This window comes from Thermobia domestica, chromosome 17 (assembly GCF_964235325.1).
Source record: "Thermobia domestica chromosome 17, izTheDome1.hap1.1, whole genome shotgun sequence".
NCBI lineage: Eukaryota > Metazoa > Arthropoda > Insecta > Zygentoma > Lepismatidae > Thermobia > Thermobia domestica.
Window position 1 is genome coordinate 102,714,495 of NC_137470.1, and position 24,963 is coordinate 102,739,457.

The window sequence follows — 24,963 nt, forward strand, 5'->3', positions numbered from 1 at the left end:
GGTCAAACGCCGCTGCAGCGGGGCGGAAGATATTCCAGGTCTTTGGTGAGGGCGTCGTGACTACGCGGACAGTGCATCCGTGATTTAACAAGTTTAAACATGGTGACAAAACACTGAAAGACGTACCACGTTCCGAAATATCACCATATTTACAAAATGAAGATCTTCTGGCAGCAATTGAGGCGAAAAGTGGCCAGATATGTGAGGAAGCGGGACTACAATTCAGCGTGAGTGGAGAAACCATTCAGTAGCACCTCCATCAACTTAGAAACAGTACAAGTTGGATCAATGGGTTCCACATGATTTGACTCCGGGTCAGAGGGCAACGTGAACAGACACCTGTGTTTCTTTTCTGTCTCGTCTGAGGATGAAGCCATTTCTGGACAGGGTGTTGACATGTGATGAGAAGTGGGTCCTGTACGAAGCTCCACAACGCAGTCGTCATTGGTTAGCATACCATGAACCGGTTCTAAAACAGCTGAAATCAGCACTGCACCAGAAGAAGGTCCTCCTGTGTGTTTGGTGGATTGCTCGCATCGTGCATCGTAAACTGCTACCAGCTGGTCAGAGCATCAATGTAACTGTGTACTGTCACCAGTTGAGCCGTGTTCAAGAAAAACTCGAAACTCTGGAACCAGGACCTCTGAATCGCAAAGGGGTCCTCCTGTTACAGGACAACGCTAAGTCCCACTTAGCTAGGATGATTCACTCCAATCATCCAACAATTTTACTTTCAAACGTCTAAAGGAGAGAAGAAAGTTTGGTGATCGTAAAACAACCAAATTCGAGATTTCCATAGATTTACATGTTTCATGGTCAACAGATATCGAAAAAATATTTTTTTTTTCATTTGTACCTCTGTTCGTCCTGATGTACACTCACCTAGAGATCATACCGTTCAACGTACCTCAAACACATTTAAACACATTCTACGCATTGGATGGAAACACTATTGCATCCGCCATACTCCCCGGACATTGCACCGCCCGATTATCACCTGTTCCATTTCTTGGACAATCACCTTAGAGGACAACAGTTCAAATCACTAGTAGAGGTGCAAAATACACTTGATACCTTCTTTGCTTCACGGCAAACCAAGCTTTACTGTGATGGAATCCATAGTCTTCCAGAACGTTGGCAGAAGGTCGTCGATGCTGATGGGGACTATTTTTGATCTTCCAAGTACTTCTTAGGTGACATATCGATGTTCGAAGCTGGTGGGTGAAAAAGCGACACAACTTTCTTGGTTACCTTTATATAATGTTGTATAAATCACTTTTATGAGAATATCAAGTAGGGGTAGTTTACTCTTGGGGTGTGTGGGGTTTACTTCTTCCTTTTCTTTTTTTAAATTTCTTTTACAATTTTGTAAAATACCATTCATGCGATTTTGTTATTATTTTGTAAAGAAATATTTTATTAATATTCCTACTATATGGCGTAAGTTATTTCTTATGGAATAATGTACAAGGGATATTTTACTTTTTGGGAGGGGTTTTCTTTAGGGAAAGTTTTCCGAGAACGCCTTCGAATTTTGTTCGTATTTTACAAGTAAATATTTCATAAATAACTTCAGTACATGATTTAGTATAAGGAATCGGAACGAAAAAGTTTAGTGACTCATACCTTTTATTTATACAAATATCCTGTACGTATTAACCGAAAACAGCATAGAAGTAGTAGTTGAGGTATCTCTGTCTTAATGTAATAAACAAAAACTTGCATAAACCTCTGTCACTAAAGCAATAAAGCACTATTATACCATCTCTCGTTGAAGGACATACAGATCCACCAATTATTTGCGTAGAGTCATGAGGTTGAGAAAGTTTCTTTTGTGTACAGAAGTAGAGCCTTACAGCTTGTATGTTTAGAGAAGACTAAAATGAAAGGTTGCAAACTGCAGCAACGAAAACTGTGATATATGTTTCCGTCATACAATAAAGATTCTTGATTAATATAGGGTATAGAAGTAGAGGATGAAACCAATTATTATATACAGATTTTTTTATGGAATCACGAGAAGAAGGTTAACTCTAGAATTACTAGGAATTGTTTCTGTTATGCGAATTACCAACAGGGGCTCAAATTTGCCCGCGCTGTTGACAAGTAAAAAATATACTACATCTCTTAAAAGTTCAGTTAACATCTTGAGCTAAACTAAATAGCAAGAATTTTTGTTGAAGTAATTGTACTTTACATTTCTTGTGAATGATTACGCATGTGTGCATATTATTAAATCACACACATGTGTTAGGTTACTGATTGGCTTTCAGTGATGTATTGGCCGCGTAGGTATATACATGTTTAAGTCCACTATTACAACGAAATTTATCATTGTATAACTTATGAGAATATCATCTTCCTCATTAACATCTTCTCCGTTTTCCTGATATGAAAAAAATCTACTGGCTTTGTCAGTGTCACTCATGTCATCAATATCTCTTTCAAGATCAATTCTCACAGAACTTGTCTGTTTGACTTGATTTTGAGTATAGCTTACCCTTCAGCAGTGAGACAATATGAGACGTGGACCTGCTGTGTGGGATACGAACGAGAAAAGCTTATGGTAGAACTAAACCCGATGATCCCAAGCCAAATGCACATACGCTAAACGCTTAGCCACGAGGGAGCTCTAGAATCTTTTTTCATGACATTTTCAATAATGTTACAAATTGTATTAATTGATATTTAAAATTTACAAGTAACTCACGGGGCTCTAAGTTGGGTAACCTTGAGGGACAACGAGAACGCTCCACTCGAGGGGCCCACAGATATTGTTCTATCCATTCTTTGTCTTATCCCTTTCTCTCTATCAGTTTGCAATTTACAAGCATTTGAAATACCCAGTATATAATTATTTTTGTCAAAATATTACGTACTTATATATATATATATATATATATATATATATATATATATATATATATATATATATATATATATATATATATATATATATTCAATGTCATATTCTCCAAAATAATCTGGAAGGTAAGATCCTTCTTAACACTACACCCGGAAGAATCTACGAACTCAAGTAACCACTTCAGGCCAGTTTGCATTTTATCCTCTACTAAAGCTGAAGAAGAATGATATTACTGCCAATGCTTTATCAAAATAAAATTACGGTCAACGCCTTCACAAATGTACATGGCCATGTGGATGCAGGAAAGTAACAATCAACATTATGCAACACTTCTCTCTGGAAAACCATGTCGGGTGTGGTTGTGGAAATGCAGCTTCCCACGTTTGAATGTCAGCGTGTTTATTGAGGTTCGCTTAAAAATATTTTCCAATTTTATCTGAGAGTATATTTTCCAATTTTACAACCATAATAAACCACTTTCATTTAAGTAAAGTATATTTGTAAATTGACCATACACCAGCTGTTCATGTCATCAACCTTCGACTTATTCGTCTGAAGCCCATCAACACTATCAGATGTTCATTTTCGGGTAACTTCTTAATTCGATAAATTCTGCAACACATCACGCTTTATCATCCATGAATTAAACATTTTTTTTTGTTCTAATATCACTTCCATTACATGTAGGTGTGCATAGATTATCTTCGGTGGATCTATCTGGATATACGTGTAAACAAAAACATCAACAGCCAATAGCGAATCCATGCACGGAAAGTGAACTGTGATTTCACAATTCTTCCATTAAAAAAAAAAGAAAAAGAAAATATCTGTCATAACTACATCACAATCTGCATATTGATTCTACGGCATCTAAGGCTCAGATCTAAAAAATACTAAGGTTCATTGCCGCAGAAATAAAATCCCATAAACTTATTTTTTTACTAAACTAATCCAATTCGGATTGTTATTATATATATAGAACACCTTTTGATCCTGCCTTATGATCTCTTCATATCTTCTTTTAGACCTAGCGAAAGGTCGCTTTTCCATGGGTATGTATACTACGGGTATGTCATGGGTATGTACGTACCCATTGCGTATATCCCACCGAAAACGTACCAACAATCTTAGATATCAGGAACAATTCGTAACCAATACACAATTATAAAAGGCAGTATATTTTATGGATTCAATGTCTGCAGTTTAAAGTTTCTTTTCGGCATTACAGCCATACAAGTATACGGGACTTTAAAGCGAAATCCCAGTTATGCTATTCGATTTTCAAGATTCAGTGCTAGCAATGAACATAATGAACTTATATAGCGTTTTAACTTACACAGTCCTCTCCCAATTAAGATATATGTTCGTCACGTTTTGCTCCTAGTATTTTCGTCAAGACGCCAAGTATTTTATATCCGGAAATCCTTCAACAGTATCCGATCCTGCGAGTTAGCATGAACATTTAGATAGGCACATTAGAACGGAAACCTAATCCGTTTATATGTTAATGCTGCTAAAAGACATTTTTTTAAAAAACAGTTTGTTTCAATAAATTAATAATTACAAGAAATAATTTTGTTCATTCATTGTTATGCAATTACTATAGAACTGTAGAAACAATGTGGATATGATACGTACCTGCAAAGTCCTTTGAATTTACATCTGCTCCTTGACGAATTAGCCTACGCACTTCCCGGAGATCACCTTTTATGGCAGCGAGATGTAGTGGCGTTTCGCCTCGCTCATTCCTTTTCGTAAGGTGACGATCAACGCGATTTTGAAGCGGGGACGACAAATCGGGACTCGAACATCTACTCGATTCCGAACCGGAAACTGGTGTATCGCATGTATTTTGTTCCGCACTCGGACTGCCCACGATTTCTGTAAATGAAAACAAAACATGTATCTGCATTAATAAATTAGTTAATCTTAGGACATGTCTCACTTACAATAAAGTGTAAAATATACATGATAATTTATCTTCAAACATGACAGAAATGAACTGCTTGGAGAGTTTCACTTCGCGCTTACAATACCACATCTATTATCATCTCTTAAGAAGGCTACACTTAAATTACTTTGAACTACAGTGTAAAAATCTTACCTTGGAAAGTAAGCAACAAGAAAAATTAATTATAAAGGTTAAAATTTTACGTGTTGATCTCAAAATTCATCGTATATAGGAAGAGAAATTCTACCACAATAGAAGGCTGCAGAGTTTTTGAGGACGTACCACAATACAACAATACACTAATGGTATATTATGGGTTTATTTTCACACTCTCTTCTGGACACCTCCAATGTGAACTAATCACTTCAAGACAATCTATTTCTCGCTCACATACAAAATAAGTTCTATTAAGGGTACATATGACCATCTCCATAAATATCTCTTTGACTCGTACACTCGCCAGTGAAAGCATGTCTCCGTATACATTTCTTGTCTCAAAAAAAGGCAAATCTTTGATTTGATTGGATTTGAGTTAAGCGTCTCGTTCAGCAGCGAGGCTATGAGACGTAGACCTACAACTTAACGTGGGATCTGAACCACACGAGCTCCCGCCGGGACTCGAAGCCGGGTCTCCCACGATAAAGGCATTTTTTAATTATATTTTTCTTGAAGTGAAAAGATCTTTTCATGAAGTTATATAAACGAGAACTCAAATCAACTAATATATTTCAAATTTATTAGGGAAGAAATATGAAGACGATACACACTTCAGTTGACAACTTTACGGATCACAATTTTCAGTTACATGAATCATTGTTTTTGTATTTCTGAAACTGATTATAGCCTATGAAGTTGGCAAATCCCGAAACAATGATTATATTGTGGGTTGTATATTAATCAGACGTTTCGTACTTTTAGTTGTATATTGATTCTAACACAACACACAATGTTTCAGTTATATCTTCACAGAACTTTAAGAAATACATTTCATAAATGGAATAAAAATTTATGTTAACGTCCCACAGTACGCCCTTTTTAGACAAAAGACAAAGGACGATAAATGAAACTCAATAATTGTGGAAAGAAACGGGAGAACCCATGGAAAATCTACGGATGCAATGAAACGGACTGGAATCGAACCAGGGACTTCTGTGAATGGTCTACTACTGAGCTAGAGTGTCCCATTTTCATAAATATCATCAATGCTATTAACACGTAATTAAATCTAGTAGAGCCTTTTTTAAAATTATTTTTAGTTTAATTTAGACTAAGGTAAAAATAGATAAAAGGCTTTAAAAGCGAACTAGTAGAAATAATTCGCATCTTTCAACATACCCCTATCCATCTTCTTTATTATATCCTCCTAGAAGATTGGCTTAACCACATGATTTAAAAAGGAATTTGAACTTTAATTCTACAAGCAATAAAGTCTGTAATGCTTATTACAACTCAGAAAGCGGGCACGAACGTAGCGCTTCTTATTATTTTACTACTGCTACCCTCAGCTCTTAGGACGTCGAAAGGTATCACGGTAGATTCATTTATTCGGAAATTCTTGATTTACAACTCCCAAGTTGCGCTGCTTTCTTCCGTAATTTTGCTTGCTATAGGAGTGGAAAAATCAATAGAGACCACTCATTTCCCCATACTCTGCAAACCTCCAGTTAAAGAGGATGTACCAAGAAGGAAGAAAGGGAAAAATGGCTCACAAGTATTATTTCCACAGTTAAGTAAAATCCCACGCCAAAATTATACAACACTCAAATTTAATGCAAAAGTCAACTCGTCAGCAGCAAGCTCATGCGTAACACATTCAAAATGTCTCTATAAAATCCTGTAATTTTCATATTAGGATTCAGATTTCTCTTCCTTATCTTCTTTTCCAAAGATCTCTTCTTCCCAGTTCTACAGGGTAGGTTTCGAAGTAGTGGTAAATGTTCTGGTAGATAATTCACTACTCAGGGCAGATATTTGCATTTATGGTCTATTTGAACGGTGCAAAATGCAAAGTACAAATAAGTAATCTATGTTCACAGAAAGTTTAATTTAGATATTGTTCCACTAGATGACTGTGTGAAGTGCAGTAGCTTCTCGGTATTGAGAAAACACACTAAACATCGTACCTAAGAAAATCTTTTAACGTTCCAATTTTGTCATTTTGAATAAAGGAGACGGATGATAACTAGAAGTAAAAGGCGATTAAAGAGATAGTTGAATGTAAATGGTGCGGGATTCACATTAAAATTTTTGCACTGATTTCCCTGAATTTCCATTATTAAACACGTAGATTTTTCCTGACCCAAGAACACTTTTATTTATGGTACGGTTTAGAAAATAAAATCTTATTTTAATCAGCCTCCACCATCTTCACAGAGTACAACGGTCTCTTTTAGATTTCGAAACTATGCTATACGTAAGTGTCGGAAGTCAAATAGTACTACTTTGTCCGTCCGTCTGCCTTCGACAGGTATCAGAGCAAAAAAGCTAAAAGGCATCGAGATATTTTTTTCAGGTACCATCTCCTCCGTTAACCCTACATATAAACTGGAAGAGTTCAAATTAACCGTTTCCAGTTTCAACGTTTATCACTATAGAAAAAAAAATGTAATGGACAGCGACAAGCGGTTTTCTGCAATCAATTCAAAGTCTCAAGAGAGTACATAATCAAGACTCGCAACACTACCAAAAGAGGAAGAAGATCAAATTTAATACCACTTCTGGTTTCAATACTGATTTCCATATAATAACCAGTTGAGAATGCTCCAAGAGCATTGCCAGAACGAACTTAGAAAGAATGGAGAGACGGAGCGGGAAGGATAACTGTGATTGTTCCTACATGTAAAAGTAAATCTTTTTATCCACACCAACTTCTGTTTCTCGCAAAAATTTGCAAAATATCATCTCTCTATGACTTACGGTTCCCGAGAAAAGTCTCCTCAAATCTCCCGAAATTCGAACTTTTTTGGCCAATATCTGGGGAACGGTGGCCAGTTTGCCAGTATCCAGTGGCCACCAGTTACTATTTAGTACCAAAATATTCACCATTCTCTTAGGTATTGGTCAATACTAATATGATCTCTCTATGACTTACGGTTCCCGAGATATGGATCCTTAAATCTCCCAAAATTGAAACTATTTTTTGGCCAATATGTCGGGAACGGTAAGTCATAGAGAGATGATGTTGGTGTTGATCGATATGTAATAGCATGGTAAACATTTTGGTACCAATAGTCACTGGCCAAACTAGTAGCCACCGGTTACTATTTGGTACCGACATATTCAGCATCCTCTTAGGTATTGATCAACAGCAACATCATCTCTCTATGACTTATGGTTCCAGAGTTATGGATTCTTAAATCTCCGGAAATCGGCTATGTTTTGGACAATATTTCGGGAACGGTATGAGTGACGCGAAAAATTCCATCACTTTCTCAGATAGTTTTTGATGCTCTATTGAATGGAGGACTCAACATCGAAAGAAAATGCAAGTAACAGACAGACGGACAAACAGTTAGAGAATTCAGCAACGAACTTTTTTAAGTTCGTTGAAAACGGTAAGAGATATCGAGATGTTGTTTTCTGCAATCGATCCAGCGTCTTAAGACAACATACAAGGACTATTCGCAACACTCTACTATAACTAGAAGTGGTTCAAATGTACTATTACTTCCGGCTTCAATACTAATTTCCACAGAGTAAGAATGGTAAAAGATTTCGATATGCGTTTACTTGCAAGCGATTAAGCGTCCCAAGAATAGGTACCATCTCCTCCGTTTACTCTCTATTCAAGCCGGAAGTGGCTTAAATTAAGCATTTTCAGTTTCAAAAGTTATCGCTATAGAACAAAAAAGGTATTAGATAGTGACAAGTAGTTTCTTGTAATCGATTCAAGGTGTCGAGAAAACATACACTAATATTTCTAAATTCTATTCTAAAATTCTATCATTACAAACTGCAACACTCTACCAAAGCCGGAAGTAGTTGATATTTGCCAGCACTTTCCGATTTCAATAATGATCTTTATAGACCAAAAACGGTGAGAGATATCGAGATGCGGTTTCTTGAAATCGACTCAGCTTCCCAGAAATAATTCTGTCTTATCAGATAACCCAGTATTAAAACCGGAAATTGTTCAAATTAACTAGTTTCTGTTTCAACATTTATCGTCATAGAACAAAAAGAGTAAGGGATAGCAAGTAATGGCTTTTTGATATGGATTCAACATCCAAAGAATAGCTCCTATCTTTGATATTATTAATTTATTGTAACCAGTAGTTATAGATGCACTACTTCAAGTTTGAGTGTTGAATTTGCATAGTTTGGAAATATACCGTAGTTTCACACTCTACTCATAGCACCGTTAGAAGAAGGTCTTAGAGGATTATACTCCGTAGCCCATGGTGGCTTAGGGAGGTTTTGGTACCTGAGCCATCAGCACTGCCACTGATAACTTCTTGGTTCCCTCATTCTTTTTTATAGCCATCTTCTTGGAGGGAGAATCCATGGAGGGGCAGTCGGCTTTCTTCGTGATTTTCCGAATCCTCTTCGTTTTTTTCCTGGAGGTGCAGTATTCTTCCGTTGTCTGCCACTGTTTATTTATATTTTTAAAAACATGGATTTGTAAAGAAGACATGTGGCTTGCAGTGCGTGTGGGTATATGAAGCCTTACAATATACCAATAAACATAAACGAGTCAATGTGTATAATAATTTGATACATTTTTCTGGTTATAAACAAAGAAGAACACTTACTTTTTGCTAATGAAGTATTTGAATTATTGATATAATTTGATCTTTTTCTTTCAAAGCTTGAAGTTTTAACAAGTTTCGGTGCTCCAGAAGCATAATTATATCTAGAGATAATTTTCTTCAGCCTTTCTCTTATCATCTTCTTGAGTCTGTTTTGATCTCTGAGGTGTTCTTCATATCTTTTTGGATACCAAAAAAGTTCACTCTCTCCTCTGTGAAATACTGCAATTTCCCTCATTTTCGTTATAATTTGAAGCATCAAACTGACTTATTTCAATTTCCCTGACCTTCCCTCACTCTGAAGGGCAGTGTGAAACCTGTGGTTGGACGAAACGAGAAATGCCCACCAACCAGGCACAATGTCATAGTAAATGTATTTGAGTTAGTTGGTTGAGTTGGAGTTTAGCGTTCTGTTCAGCAACGAGACTAGATGAGACGTAGACCTACAGGTTAACGTGTGACCCGAACAGCATGAACATAAACTGGAAATGGAACCCGGGTCTCCCGTGCTGCGGGCGCGCACGTTAACCATATAGCCACGAGAAACTTCTTGCAACAAGGAAAACCTCAACTAATAATAGTAATGGAGTTTTGGAATATTAGTATAAATCGATCGGACAAGTAGTAACGTTGAAGTAGTTAATTCTTAGTGGTAGTAGCATATATCGTATTATAACCTTAAAAGAAGTTCTGAATGAAATATTGCCTAGATCTAGTGGTTACCAAGGATCAGAGTACGTGATTTGGGATTCGATTCCCGGCGGAAGAGCATCGAACACACAATAGTAATTCAATGGTGTCCTCAGGGTTGGCAAGGTAATTTACTGGTATTGTTTTTGTGTGTAAATTACACTAATTTACTAGTAGTTTAAGCCACATAGAAAACCTGTTTCTTTAGATGTAAAACAAAAGAAATCTTTAAAAAACTAAAACCATTCAACAGCACGACATAGTCAAAAGCAGAACACAAAATACAATTTCCTCAAACTTGCTAGTTGCACCAATGGCACGGTGATTCAATGGTAGAGAGCTTACCTCTGGTTCGTGGGGTTCCTGGCTCAATCACCGACCAAGTAAGTACAGTGGACTCTTTTTAATTCGAAGTCCAAGGGGACACGAAAAAACTTCGAATTATCCAAAATTCGAATTATCCAACAGTAGTTGAGACTGCATATATGTCCTACATGTGTTGCCAACCCCTAAAATAAAATTATCTGTTTTTGTACTATTTTATTAAAATTTTACTAATTTTATCCTATTTTATGGTACAAATTATGGTGATTTTATACAATTTATGGTGATTTTATGATAATATTATACTGTTTTTGGTGATTTTTATCATATTTTTGCCATATTTATAGTGATTTTCAGTGTTGCCATACAACAAAAAATTATTGTAAAATATTTTTGATAATATACTTTGATATCTAAGTTGGTAACCCTTGATGGAAACACACAAATGGTTGAGAATACAAAGTTAACTTTCTAAGCCTCTAAAGAAACTTGTTCCTTCCCTTGTTTGTCCTTCCCTCAAGCAGTGAAGAGCAGGTGAATGAACTTGAAGAAACTACCTGGAAAGGGAGGGAGGAAGGAGACACAGGTGCATGAAAGAATGCTAGAAATTCCTTTGTTCACGGAGTAGTGGTAGGACCAAGAAGTAGTTCTTTGTTATGCAAATTAGGGTGAGTGTTGGCAATAGGTCTTTTGTTAAGAGGAATGTTGTTTATCCTTGAGGGTTCACGTACACAGGTGGGAACAATGGATGCCGCAGATGTGTATGTGTAATAAATTAGGGTCATTGACATGCCGGCTTCCTTTATCCTTTGTGACAGAGAAGTAGTTGGAGTGCGTACGTGACTGGATGCATGTACACAGAAGGAATTGTTTAGGGAGCGCAGCTGTATGTTAATTTTTTTATTCAGGACAGGAATGTCGTTGGAAGGACTACGTGACTGGATGCACGTACGCAAGGGTTGAATGTTTTGATAGATGAAATTTTTGATAATGGGTGGAAAAGTAAAATATTTCAATCATTGTAGGGAGGCCTCTTAACTGGTAGTTGAAAGAACAAAGTGTCCTTGTTGTGTAGTAGTATTGGTTATTGATATTTTTATTGATAGGTAGATAAAATATTCATAGTAGTGGTAGGACCAAGAAGTAGTTCTTTGTTATGCAAATTAGGGTGAGTGTTGGCAATAGGTCTTTTGTTAAGAGGAATGTTGTTTATCCTTGAGGGTTCACGTACACAGGTGGGAACAATGGATGCCGCAGATGTGTATGTGTAATAAATTAGGGTCATTGACATGCCGGCTTCCTTTATCCTTTGTGACAGAGAAGTAGTTGGAGTGCGTACGTGACTGGATGCATGTACACAGAAGGAATTGTTTAGGGAGCGCAGCTGTATGTTAATTTTTTTATTCAGGACAGGAATGTCGTTGGAAGGACTACGTGACTGGATGCACGTACGCAAGGGTTGAATGTTTTGATAGATGAAATTTTTGATAATGGGTGGAAAAGTAAAATATTTCAATCATTGTAGGGAGGCCTCTTAACTGGTAGTTGAAAGAACAAAGTGTCCTTGTTGTGTAGTAGTATTGGTTATTGATATTTTTATTGATAGGTAGATAAAATATTCATATTATGTCTAGAGACCATATTGATTGAATAGAGGATGAAAATCTAATCAAGTATGTTAATTTGTATTAATTAATGTTTAAATTTGCATGAATTATAAGCTGTTTTTGGTTCTTAGGAGATAGGAGAATATAGCCTGGTAAGAGGTAGTTCTTTCTGTTCTAACTTGTTTGAGCTTTGAGGCAGGAGGTGGAGCTTGTTAACTTGTATAGAAAGACTCCAGCAAATGAAAAACCAGACTTGGAGAATGGATTTACAACTTTTTATTCCAACCCAAAACTTATAGGAACCAATAATAAAAGGAAAGAGGAGGGACTATGCAAGAACGAAGAACGAATGATAATTTGATTCCCATTGCTTGAAGGAGGTCCTTTGCGGCTTAAAGATCCCTTTTCAATTGGCCTGTCCCCTGTCAACCAGCTTGTTTTATGATCCTGCCACTCGAGGGTAAGGAAGATCGTCCCTTCCTTACCTGAGTTTATTTTTATTGCAGGGTGCAATAAACCTACTACCTGCCTTTAGGTTTATGAGGGGTACAATAAAATCTTTACCTGACCAGAGTCTTCTTTCCTTCTTTGCAGCCAAACAAGATTTCTTTAAAATATTTTTGCATAAATTAGATTAATGAATTAATTATTCATGAATATTAATTAGTTGGTAATGAAAGGGTTAGAAAGAATGATTTTTTCGTATTTAGCGTTTATTTAGAGGTATATTATGATATGTATGGTATAGATTAGTATATATTGTACACACATACCCAGATATTGTGGGAGGAAACGGAGACAACTCTAAGAAAAGTATCTTATGCATTTATACGATCTTTTTACTGAATGATATGGGATTTTATCGATCTTTTAATGATGTTTGGGTGTACGAAACACAACTGAATTACAAATGACGTATGTATATAAGTACTTTTTGGTAGTGGACGTATGTATACGTGTTATTGCTGATATGTGGACAGGAATATATGTGGTTGCATATTATGTTTTGTACACATGCAAGTGTTTTATAGTCACCTTTAACGTAATGTAGGGTTGCATAACTTCTTCCTTGGTGACATGATTGGTGAATGCAAACACCTGAAGTGTTTGTATTGTATTAATATTGGATTGCATTGTAGACATGTATATAGTGACTCTTTATGCATGTGCATTATCTTCAACGTAATGTTTGGTTCCTATTGGTATAATGATGGACACATAGCTTTTACCTTATCGATTGTACTGTAGACATATATTATGCCTTATTATACATGTAACCTTACCTTGATACGATTGTTAGGACCTCTTGTTATGATTTTAATGCTGCTTTTCATAACCTTAACCTTTGTTTGTTTGTATGGTTATATATTGTGGTGCTTGACGTATGTAACTGATTTAACCATGTCTTAAATGTATAGTTGAGATATATATTGTGACTTTTACGTATGTAAGTGCTTGCTAGACATATTCTAGTTGTATTTTAACCACATATGATACCATTTTTTAATTGGTGTTTTAACTGAAGTCTAATTTGCAAATAATTTATTTGTGCGTCCTTGTAGAAGACATTACGATGTCATCAGGGTTTGCAGTACATACTGATTTATTGTATACTGTCACATAAATAACCTTATATGAACCATATGTATTCTTTTCCTTTATCTTATATAGAATATCATATTTATTTATAAGATACCAATATTTTGTATAAAGGTTTGAACGTCACAGAAAGTATTATTATACCATGTAAAACTGATCGGTAATTACTTGATATGACACAGTATATATATTCTTCCTTTATCTTATACAGAATACACATACTTCTTAATATGATACCTATTATTGGGTGTATAAAATAAAACATGGATTTGAAATTTGTGTTATTTGTTTATTAGCATTAATTCTTGTTCTACAGTAGCAGGCTATTATTGATTAGAGATATTATTTACATATATTTAGGTAATTGATATATTTATAAGTATTCAATATAATAATTTTGTATTTGCAATTATGATATTTCAATTGTATATTTTCGATATTCATATACCAATATTAATTGTATATTTTCAATATTGATGTTTTCATTTACATATTTACAATATACTATTTACATATTTACAATATTTACATTATTTACAATATGCTATATACATATTTATAATATTTACAATATTTACATATTTACATTATTTACAATAACAATATATTATTTACGTATACACATATATACACATAGGGAAGTGGCAATTGACGAGTGCTGTGAAAATATTTATGAAATTTGTCTCTGTCCGAGATTATTATGATTATGTCACTATGTTAGGACATATTTAACATAACATATATACAAATATTTATTGAACGCTCATAACAATAATACCAATCATTCGACACACATATTACTTTGATACCCGTACGGTAATGTTTTAAACTCGGTTATACTGTGAGGATCAAGTCGACGTCTTTTATTTTCAACTTTTTGATGTGTTTTAGTTTCAGGCATGGATACAATGACAAACCCCGGCTTTCGAACAATCCTCCCTGGATTGTTTAACTGTTTACTGTCAACTTTATCGTGAATTAGATTATAAAAATGATCAAAATTAATTTCCTGGCGCGTACGATGATTTAAAGTTATACCCCTAATTTTAAATACATAATCTACATTGTCCGTCCCAACCTCTTTTAAACGGTACGCATAATTCTTTGGCCCTATTCCTATAAATGCATTAATTTCCCACCCTTCAGGAACTTCGTTAGTTAGTTCACCCAGGTAGGAACCCAAGGAAAGCGGAGGTTTTTCATTACGTGGCTGTACAAACATAATACTATCGGTGTCGCAGTACAACACACGGTCAGGCCCTACTGTTGTTAATAATTCATAAAGTTTTAGACGCGCCCACGAGGTGATGAAGGCGGCAAGGACAACATTTGAGAACTTCCATGGTTTGTTTTTGTTCTCAATGTTTTTATACGTTACAATGAGATGCCGCTCTCCAATAGGTAATACAGTTTGCACCTCGTATTGTGGTGCCCATAGATAAGTCAAAAATTTTTCCGGAGTATCGACAATTACAGATTGCGATAAATCCGTTCGCTGTCCCCATTTTCCATATAGTGAATTGAGGAATATTTTAGAAATATACCTCAATCCAGGGTTTTTCCTTATATTATTATAATTTAATTTAATGCCTTCATGGGTATAATAGTCTGTAATATATTTTTGCTGGTCTTCTTTGGTTTTGCAAGAAGCAGGAAAACCTGAGGCTTCCTGTTTCATTTGAAGAAAGGAATTCACATAGTCTTCAAACAGACCATTTGAAATATCCTCCTCGCCACCAACCATGTTAAATTCCCAGATTTCAATTACTTGCAGAATTTTGTATCCGAGCTGTAAAGCTACATGGAGTTCAGGGGTACAGTATGTGCCCGTTAAGGTTCGCTCGGAATCGCTATGCACGCAATTGTCAATACTTTTTTCTATACACGTACGGCACAACCCAAACAAAAGACGTCCATTACATGCATATGGTAACACCGGAAAATACAAATCATTAGGGGGTAAAACAGTGCATTTTACTAACCCATGAATACTTTCCACGTCTGGAAAGTCTGGCCCCTTGTATATTTTTGGCTTACCTACAGGCAATGGTTTACGTGCCATCACCCAAGGGTATAATGATGTTACATCATAATGTGCCACGGTTTCCTCGAAGGTACAATCGTACAAAGCATTAAAGCATTCTGTACGACCACCATGGAAACTATCTTTTGGTATTAGATGATCAACAAGATCCTTACAGTGAGTTTGAATAAACTCCTGCATGGACTTATCAGTTTTCACCCAATGATCCCATTCGCATTCCCACATTTGAACAACATTAAGATTTAATTTTTTCAGGAATGCTATTTTCGTGGTGGTTCTTTCATACCGGTCTTGTAAGGATATACCTTGCTTAGAGGTGGAATCCAAAGACACGTGTCGAAGTGTAGGATAGCAGGTTAAGCACCCGTGGAAAAAACATCCATGAAATTCGAAAACTGTATTCGTTCGAGGTTCAAACCCATCGACCTTATACCTCCCAAATCGTTTTTCCAAGCCATTCCCTGAATGTTGGATTTTATTACCCCTGGTACGTTCTAAATATCGTAACCAGTACATTGCCTTAAGGCTTTGTTGGTCACGATGGTCGAACCCATAGGGTGGAATAATTGGAATAATTTCTTTAGGCAAATATAAGATACGATAGGTCAGTATGGCCAAACTAGCAATAGTAGGCGCGACGATAAAACATTGAATGCCATTTGTTTTTTCCTCAATTAAATTAGAAAATTTAATTACAGCTTCTGCTAAAATTTTGACATCATTTCGACAATACTCCACCATCTCCTTTTGGAGATCATACTCCTCGCCGCTAACAGCACGTTTTTGGTGCCATGCGATTAGTTGTTGTCTTTCTTCAGTGTTTCGCGAATCAGGATCGAAATATTCAAGAGCGGGAACCGGACCTACATAATTTTGATTTTCCAAAGTGTTAAATAGATATGGGAAATCTCCCTTTTTCAAATTTCCAGATAGACCTAACGTTGTAGGGAGTTTTGATAATTTTACTCCCATATACAAATACGTGTCACGGAAGTAAATCTTTTGTCCTAAACGCATTTCAACAATTTTTTGCCCTGACATTATTACTTCAGGTGTATGATGATGGCTCGTTATCAAAGTTTTAGCACAGAATTGCATATCATAATTACTCCCATTATGGGAAAGTACAATGATTTTTTTAAACATTGGTCGAGTTATTAATACATGATTAACAAATCCATCAATGTCTTGGAAATCAAAAGAACGGATACCATTTTTATCTCCGCATACAAAGCAAGGATCATCCAGCTTTGCGTCCTTACACTTGTAACAGGCATGAATACAATTTACGAAATTCACGTAATGTTCTTGTTCTCCCTGTTCATTTTTAGGAAGTAACATTGTCTCTACATCAAAGATGATGTATAAAAAGGCCTCTACATGTTGCAAAGTAGCAGCCTGAACAAAACAAATGTGGTCATCGTTCACATACGTATAACACGTTTTACAATAACGTTCACCGCATTCGTGTTCAGACTTACGACCTCGCATGTCAACCATATCACCACATTGGGCACAAATTTTCTTCGTTTCGCATAAAGCCTTTCCGCGAGCAATTACCGTTTTATGATTGGCATAACATTCTTCTGAAGAAAACAGTCTGCGACAATCACTACATTCACGTTTAATATTATTATTAGTATTAGAAACATCGTGATACTTCTCACACATCCTACATTTAAAGTTACACTTATGATCTTCTGTATGATAATATCCTTCCAAACAATACTGACAATACCCATTTTTGTTCAATAGAGTTCTAATGTTTGTAATTAATTCATAGTGTCCTTCAGTATACAAAATGAAAATTTTCTTTGATGCATGTATTCCAGGATAAATTACAGTGTAGTTTCGACTCGATCGGTTCTTTTCGTAGATGACAATTTGGTAATGAGGCGATAGCTTATTTTGGAACTTTTTCGCATCATCAATAGTACATCCATTACGGATTTCAATGTCAACTTTAGCATTGACACACAAATCCTTTGCTTGATTTAACAATCGTTTAGGATGATTTTTTAACTTGTAAACTTGGATATGACGATGATCAGCCCTAGCCATCCCAAGGACAATGCTCTTGGGAAGACAATACACATCCTTTTCCATTGGGATAGTACACTGTTCCAGGTGTGTTACAAGACTGCTATATTTTGCTGAACCCATACTTCGTCCCCTACCTTTTCGTGAATCAACAATATGAATTTTGAAAGTTACTTTGTCCCCAAATAAATAATTTTCATTACTATTTAAAACATTTTCAATACTCTGAAACAAAACCTCGTGACTTAATTGCGACTTTTGACGCCACGATATGTATATTGGCTTCTTGATCGTGGAAGCAGAACTTTCTATTGTCATGCCAACGTACATGTGTTTGTCGACCTCGTTTAACGTGTGCTCCTTTACAAATTCAAATAATAAATTAATGTATTTTTCCGGGTCATAAATCCCATTGGTGCGCATACGTTCAATGGTAACTTCCTTTCCTGTTAGTCCGAAATAAGTATAATGTTTAGTTGTACTATTAACAATACGAAAATATTCATCCGTTCCAGCACCATACATTACATGTTCTGGTGCAGAATTATTGCTACGCTCAGGAAAAATACTGAGGTACTCATTGGACTCATCTGCAATTAAACCGGATGTTTTCCCTGAAGACACAAGTTCCATAAACTTTTCACGTGCTAAATTCTTCACATTATCTTGGCGAAAGAAGCCTACATGATATAAATCAATAATATCTTTTGCAGACTTACATTTCTCCAAAACAACATGAGGATTACAGCCAAAATGCATGAACAACGCTTGCAATAGCTTGGAATAAGCTTCATTGCTTACCCTTGCACCAGTAGCATGACATTGCGTCAACACTTCCCATGTAAATAAAACATCGTTTGGATTTTCATATCCACGCGCTTCTTGTGCTGCCAGCATGCTACAAATCACATTATGGCCATCCATTGTATCACTGTTTAAGTAAAATACCCACGTTTTTAGTTTTCAATTACTATTTGTTAGAACACTATAATTACTTCTTATTTATCAAAGATACACTTAAAAGTTTTGAAATTACAATGTCACCAACTCCTATTGAAAATGATAATGTCCCACAACTTTTACAGTATAACGACGATTCAGCTGAAAGTTTATCGGCAATTGCACTAATACTTTCCGATAACTATAATAATAAAGCTCCCGTAACTTTTGCAGTTTACCGTAGATATTCTTCTAAGATTATTCGTAAATCCTTAACTACTTTCCAGTAATTGTAATTTATAATCTAGTGTATAAATATTCTTCAAGTTAATTGTTTCAAGTTACGTAAAACCAGGGAACGTCTTCAGCATACAACTTCTTCTTTTATACTAATTTGTGATGCCGCTGTTATATACATGCAGACTATTTGATATATTCCACTACTTTTTCTCAAAATGACAAACTCTTGTAACTTTTTCAGTATAGAGATGATGCAGTTAAAAGTTTATTGACAAATCTTCCGATAACTGTAAATGTCAATGTCCCATAATTTTTATTTAGCTGTTGTGTGTTTACAATTGCAACTCGCAGTGTTCAATCAAAAACGTCTTCACTGCAGCAGTACTTCTTCTAAAGTGAAACAGCGCCGATTTCGCACGCCTTATATAGATGCAAAACGTACTCTCGTCCCCAGACGCATTCAGTTTGTAATCTCGCACCCAGGCTCATTTATTTTATAGTTTCATACACAGATACTTTGAAATGTACGTGATTTTTTTTCTAAATTAGTATTAGTGATATTACGAACAGTGTTAATTATATTACATTATAACAAGCACAAAATAATTTCATGATCATTACATAACTTATAAATATCTTGCAACACTTTCACAATTTTAATCGACACGCTTTATATTGAAACTCTAAACAATCTTTGAATGTGATCTTATAAATGGTATTTTGACGGTTCGCTTCATATCTTTTCCGCAACATTTCTAATAGAAACTAGTTAACTTTTGTTCGTTCAATTTCTGTTGGAATCTCATCAGAACAGCTACACTGTGATCCTACAAATAATTTCGAAAATATTAACATGTATGATCCTACTAAAGAGTTGGTTGTTAAAAATAGTTCTGATCTGTTATCTTGTTTCATGATATGAAACTTAATATTGCGAATGTAAGTTTATAAAACTAAAAAATACAAAAAAGTAAAATATAAAAAATACAAAAACAATAACGTAAAACTCAAAATGAAAATGCAGAAAGAAAAATATAAACACAATGTTGCAAACTAACATACAAAATGTAAAATTTAGAACTACAAGAAACAAAATTGTAAACTGAAAATGAAAATACAAAAGAAAAAATTAAAACAGTGTTGCAACTGAAATACAGAAAGTAAATATGTAAAAGTACAAGTTAAGAAATAATAATGTAAAACGAAAAATGAAATTGCAGAAAGTAAAAATTTTTAAAAACATTGTTGCAAACTAAAATACAAAAAATGAAAAAGTACAAGTTAAGAAATAATAATGTAAAACTGAAAATGAAAATGCAGAAAGTAAAAATTTAAAAAACATTGTTGCAAACTAAAATACAGAAAGTAAATTGTAAAAGTGCAAATTAAAAAACAAATTGTAAAACGGAAAACGAAAAATACAAAAGTAAACATTTAAACACAATGTTGCAAACTAAAATACAAAAGTAAAAATGTAAACGCACAACTTAAAAAGTGCAAAACTGAAAATGAAAATACAAAAGAAAAAATTAAAAACAGTGTTGCAACTGAAATACAGAAAGTAAATATGTAAAAGTACAAGTTAAAAATGTGAAACTAAAAATGAAATTGCAGAAAAAAAATTAAAACATACTTGCAAACTAAAATACAAAAGTAAAATGTAAAAATAAGAGTTAAGAAACAATAATGTAAAACTGAAAATGAAAATGCAGAAAGTAAAAATTTTAAAACATTGTTGCAAACTAAAATACAAAATGAAAAAGTACAAGTTAAGAAATAATAATGTAAAACGAAAAATGAAATTGCAGAAAGTAAAAATTTTTAAAAACATTGTTGCAACTGAAATACAAAAATGTAAAATGTAAAAGTGCAACTTAAAAAGTGCAAAGCTGAAAACGAAAAAAAAAACAGAAAATAAAAATTTAAAACATTGTTGCAAACTAAAATACAAAAATGAAAAAGTACAAGTTAAGAAACAAATTGTAAAAACTGAAAATGAAAATGCAGAAAGTAAAAAGTTTAAAAACAGTGTTGCAACTGAAATACAAAAATGTAAAATGTAAAAGTGCAACTTAAAAAGTGCAAAGCTGAAAACGAAAAAACAGAAAATAAAAATTTAAAACATTGTTGCAAACTAAAATACAAAAATGAAAAAGTACAAGTTAAGAAACAAATTGTAAAAACTGAAAATGAAAATGCAGAAAGTAAAAAGTTAAAAAACAGTGTTGCAAGTGAATTACAAAAGTAAATTTAAAAATATCAGTTAACAAACATGTAACCTAAAAATTTTAAAAAATACATAAGTAAAATTTTGAAAACACAATGCTGCAAACTAAAACACAAAAAAGAAATTGTAAAAGCACAAGTTAAAAGCAATCATGCAGTCTAAAAATTAACACACACAAGTAAAATTTTTTAAAACAAAATGTTGGGTTTTCAAATACAAAAAATACAGCACGTAGTAGGTTAGACTGCATAGCTTTCCCAATCACGTTGCCAGTGCCTGCAAAATTTTAGAAAAGCTCACTACGTTTTCCAAATGCAGTCTAACCTACTACGTGCTGTATTTTTTGTATTTGAAAACCCAACATTTTGTTTTAAAAAATTTTACTTGTGTGTGTTAATTTTTAGACTGCATGATTGCTTTTAACTTGTGCTTTTACAATTTCTTTTTTGTGTTTTAGTTTGCAGCATTGTGTTTTCAAAATTTTACTTATGTATTTTTTAAAATTTTTAGGTTACATGTTTGTTAACTGATATTTTTAAATTTACTTTTGTAATTCACTTGCAACACTGTTTTTTAACTTTTTACTTTCTGCATTTTCATTTTCAGTTTTTACAATTTGTTTCTTAACTTGTACTTTTTCATTTTTGTATTTTAGTTTGCAACAATGTTTTAAATTTTTATTTTCTGTTTTTTCGTTTTCAGCTTTGCACTTTTTAAGTTGCACTTTTACATTTTACATTTTTGTATTTCAGTTGCAACACTGTTTTTAAACTTTTTACTTTCTGCATTTTCATTTTCAGTTTTTACAATTTGTTTCTTAACTTGTACTTTTTCATTTTTGTATTTTAGTTTGCAACAATGTTTTAAATTTTTATTTTCTGTTTTTTTTTTCGTTTTCAGCTTTGCACTTTTTAAGTTGCACTTTTACATTTTACATTTTTGTATTTCAGTTGCAACAATGTTTTTAAAAATTTTTACTTTCTGCAATTTCATTTTTCGTTTTACATTATTATTTCTTAACTTGTACTTTTTCATTTTGTATTTTAGTTTGCAACAATGTTTTAAAATTTTTACTTTCTGCATTTTCATTTTCAGTTTTACATTATTGTTTCTTAACTCTTATTTTTACATTTTACTTTTGTATTTTAGTTTGCAAGTATGTTTTAATTTTTTTTCTGCAATTTCATTTTTAGTTTCACATTTTTAACTTGTACTTTTACATATTTACTTTCTGTATTTCAGTTGCAACACTGTTTTTAATTTTTTCTTTTGTATTTTCATTTTCAGTTTTGCACTTTTTAAGTTGTGCGTTTACATTTTTACTTTTGTATTTTAGTTTGCAACATTGTGTTTAAATGTTTACTTTTGTGTTTTTCGTTTTCCGTTTTACAATTTGTTTTTTAATTTGCACTTTTACAATTTACTTTCTGTATTTTAGTTTGCAACAATGTTTTTTAAATTTTTACTTTCTGCATTTTCATTTTCAGTTTTACATTATTATTTCTTAACTTGTACTTTTTCATTTTTTGTATTTTAGTTTGCAACAATGTTTTTAAAAATTTTTACTTTCTGCAATTTCATTTTTCGTTTTACATTATTATTTCTTAACTTGTACTTTTACATATTTACTTTCTGTATTTCAGTTGCAACACTGTTTTAATTTTTTCTTTTGTATTTTCATTTTCAGTTTACAATTTTGTTTCTTGTAGTTCTAAATTTTACATTTTGTATGTTAGTTTGCAACATTGTGTTTATATTTTTCTTTCTGCATTTTCATTTTGAGTTTTACGTTATTGTTTTTGTATTTTTTATATTTTACTTTTTTGTATTTTTTAGTTTTATAAACTTACATTCGCAATATTAAGTTTCATATCATGAAACAAGATAACAGATCAGAACTATTTTTAACAACCAACTCTTTAGTAGGATCATACATGTTAATATTTTCGAAATTATTTGTAGGATCACAGTGTAGCTGTTCTGATGAGATTCCAACAGAAATTGAACGAACAAAAGTTAACTAGTTTCTATTAGAAATGTTGCGGAAAAGATATGAAGCGAACCGTCAAAATACCATTTATAAGATCACATTCAAAGATTGTTTAGAGTTTCAATATAAAGCGTGTCGATTAAAATTGTGAAAGTGTTGCAAGATATTTATAAGTTATGTAATGATCATGAAATTATTTTGTGCTTGTTATAATGTAATATAATTAACACTGTTCGTAATATCACTAATACTAATTTAGAAAAAAAATCACGTACATTTCAAAGTATCTGTGTATGAAACTATAAAATAAATGAGCCTGGGTGCGAGATTACAAACTGAATGCGTCTGGGGACGAGAGTACGTTTTGCATCTATATAAGGCGTGCGAAATCGGCGCTGTTTCACTTTAGAAGAAGTACTGCTGCAGTGAAGACGTTTTTGATTGAACACTGCGAGTTGCAATTGTAAACACACAACAGCTAAATAAAAATTATGGGACATTGACATTTACAGTTATCGGAAGATTTGTCAATAAACTTTTAACTGCATCATCTCTATACTGAAAAAGTTACAAGAGTTTGTCATTTTGAGAAAAAGTAGTGGAATATATCAAATAGTCTGCATGTATATAACAGCGGCATCACAAATTAGTATAAAAGAAGAAGTTGTATGCTGAAGACGTTCCCTGGTTTTACGTAACTTGAAACAATTAACTTGAAGAATATTTATACACTAGATTATAAATTACAATTACTGGAAAGTAGTTAAGGATTTACGAATAATCTTAGAAGAATATCTACGGTAAACTGCAAAAGTTACGGGAGCTTTATTATTATAGTTATCGGAAAGTATTAGTGCAATTGCCGATAAACTTTCAGCTGAATCGTCGTTATACTGTAAAAGTTGTGGGACATTATCATTTTCAATAGGAGTTGGTGACATTGTAATTTCAAAACTTTTAAGTGTATCTTTGATAAATAAGAAGTAATTATAGTGTTCTAACAAATAGTAATTGAAAACTAAAAACGTGGGTATTTTACTTAAACAGTGATACAATGGATGGCCATAATGTGATTTGTAGCATGCTGGCAGCACAAGAAGCGCGTGGATATGAAAATCCAAACGATGTTTTATTTACATGGGAAGTGTTGACGCAATGTCATGCTACTGGTGCAAGGGTAAGCAATGAAGCTTATTCCAAGCTATTGCAAGCGTTGTTCATGCATTTTGGCTGTAATCCTCATGTTGTTTTGGAGAAATGTAAGTCTGCAAAAGATATTATTGATTTATATCATGTAGGCTTCTTTCGCCAAGATAATGTGAAGAATTTAGCACGTGAAAAGTTTATGGAACTTGTGTCTTCAGGGAAAACATCCGGTTTAATTGCAGATGAGTCCAATGAGTACCTCAGTATTTTTCCTGAGCGTAGCAATAATTCTGCACCAGAACATGTAATGTATGGTGCTGGAACGGATGAATATTTTCGTATTGTTAATAGTACAACTAAACATTATACTTATTTCGGACTAACAGGAAAGGAAGTTACCATTGAACGTATGCGCACCAATGGGATTTATGACCCGGAAAAATACATTAATTTATTATTTGAATTTGTAAAGGAGCACACGTTAAACGAGGTCGACAAACACATGTACGTTGGCATGACAATAGAAAGTTCTGCTTCCACGATCAAGAAGCC

The 24,963-nt window shown here is 33.7% G+C and overlaps 1 protein-coding gene across 1 annotated transcript in view; it reads right to left on the reverse strand.

Annotated features, from left to right (window-relative positions):
• LOC145673925 (uncharacterized) overlaps positions 1 to 24,963 on the reverse strand; it is a 1,349,238-nt gene that overhangs the window by 1,169,064 nt on the left and 155,211 nt on the right. The window contains exon 3 of the mRNA XM_081743738.1: positions 4,505 to 4,747. Coding sequence (XP_081599864.1) covers positions 4,505 to 4,747 — 243 coding nt within the window. The remainder of the gene's footprint in view (positions 1 to 4,504; positions 4,748 to 24,963) is intronic.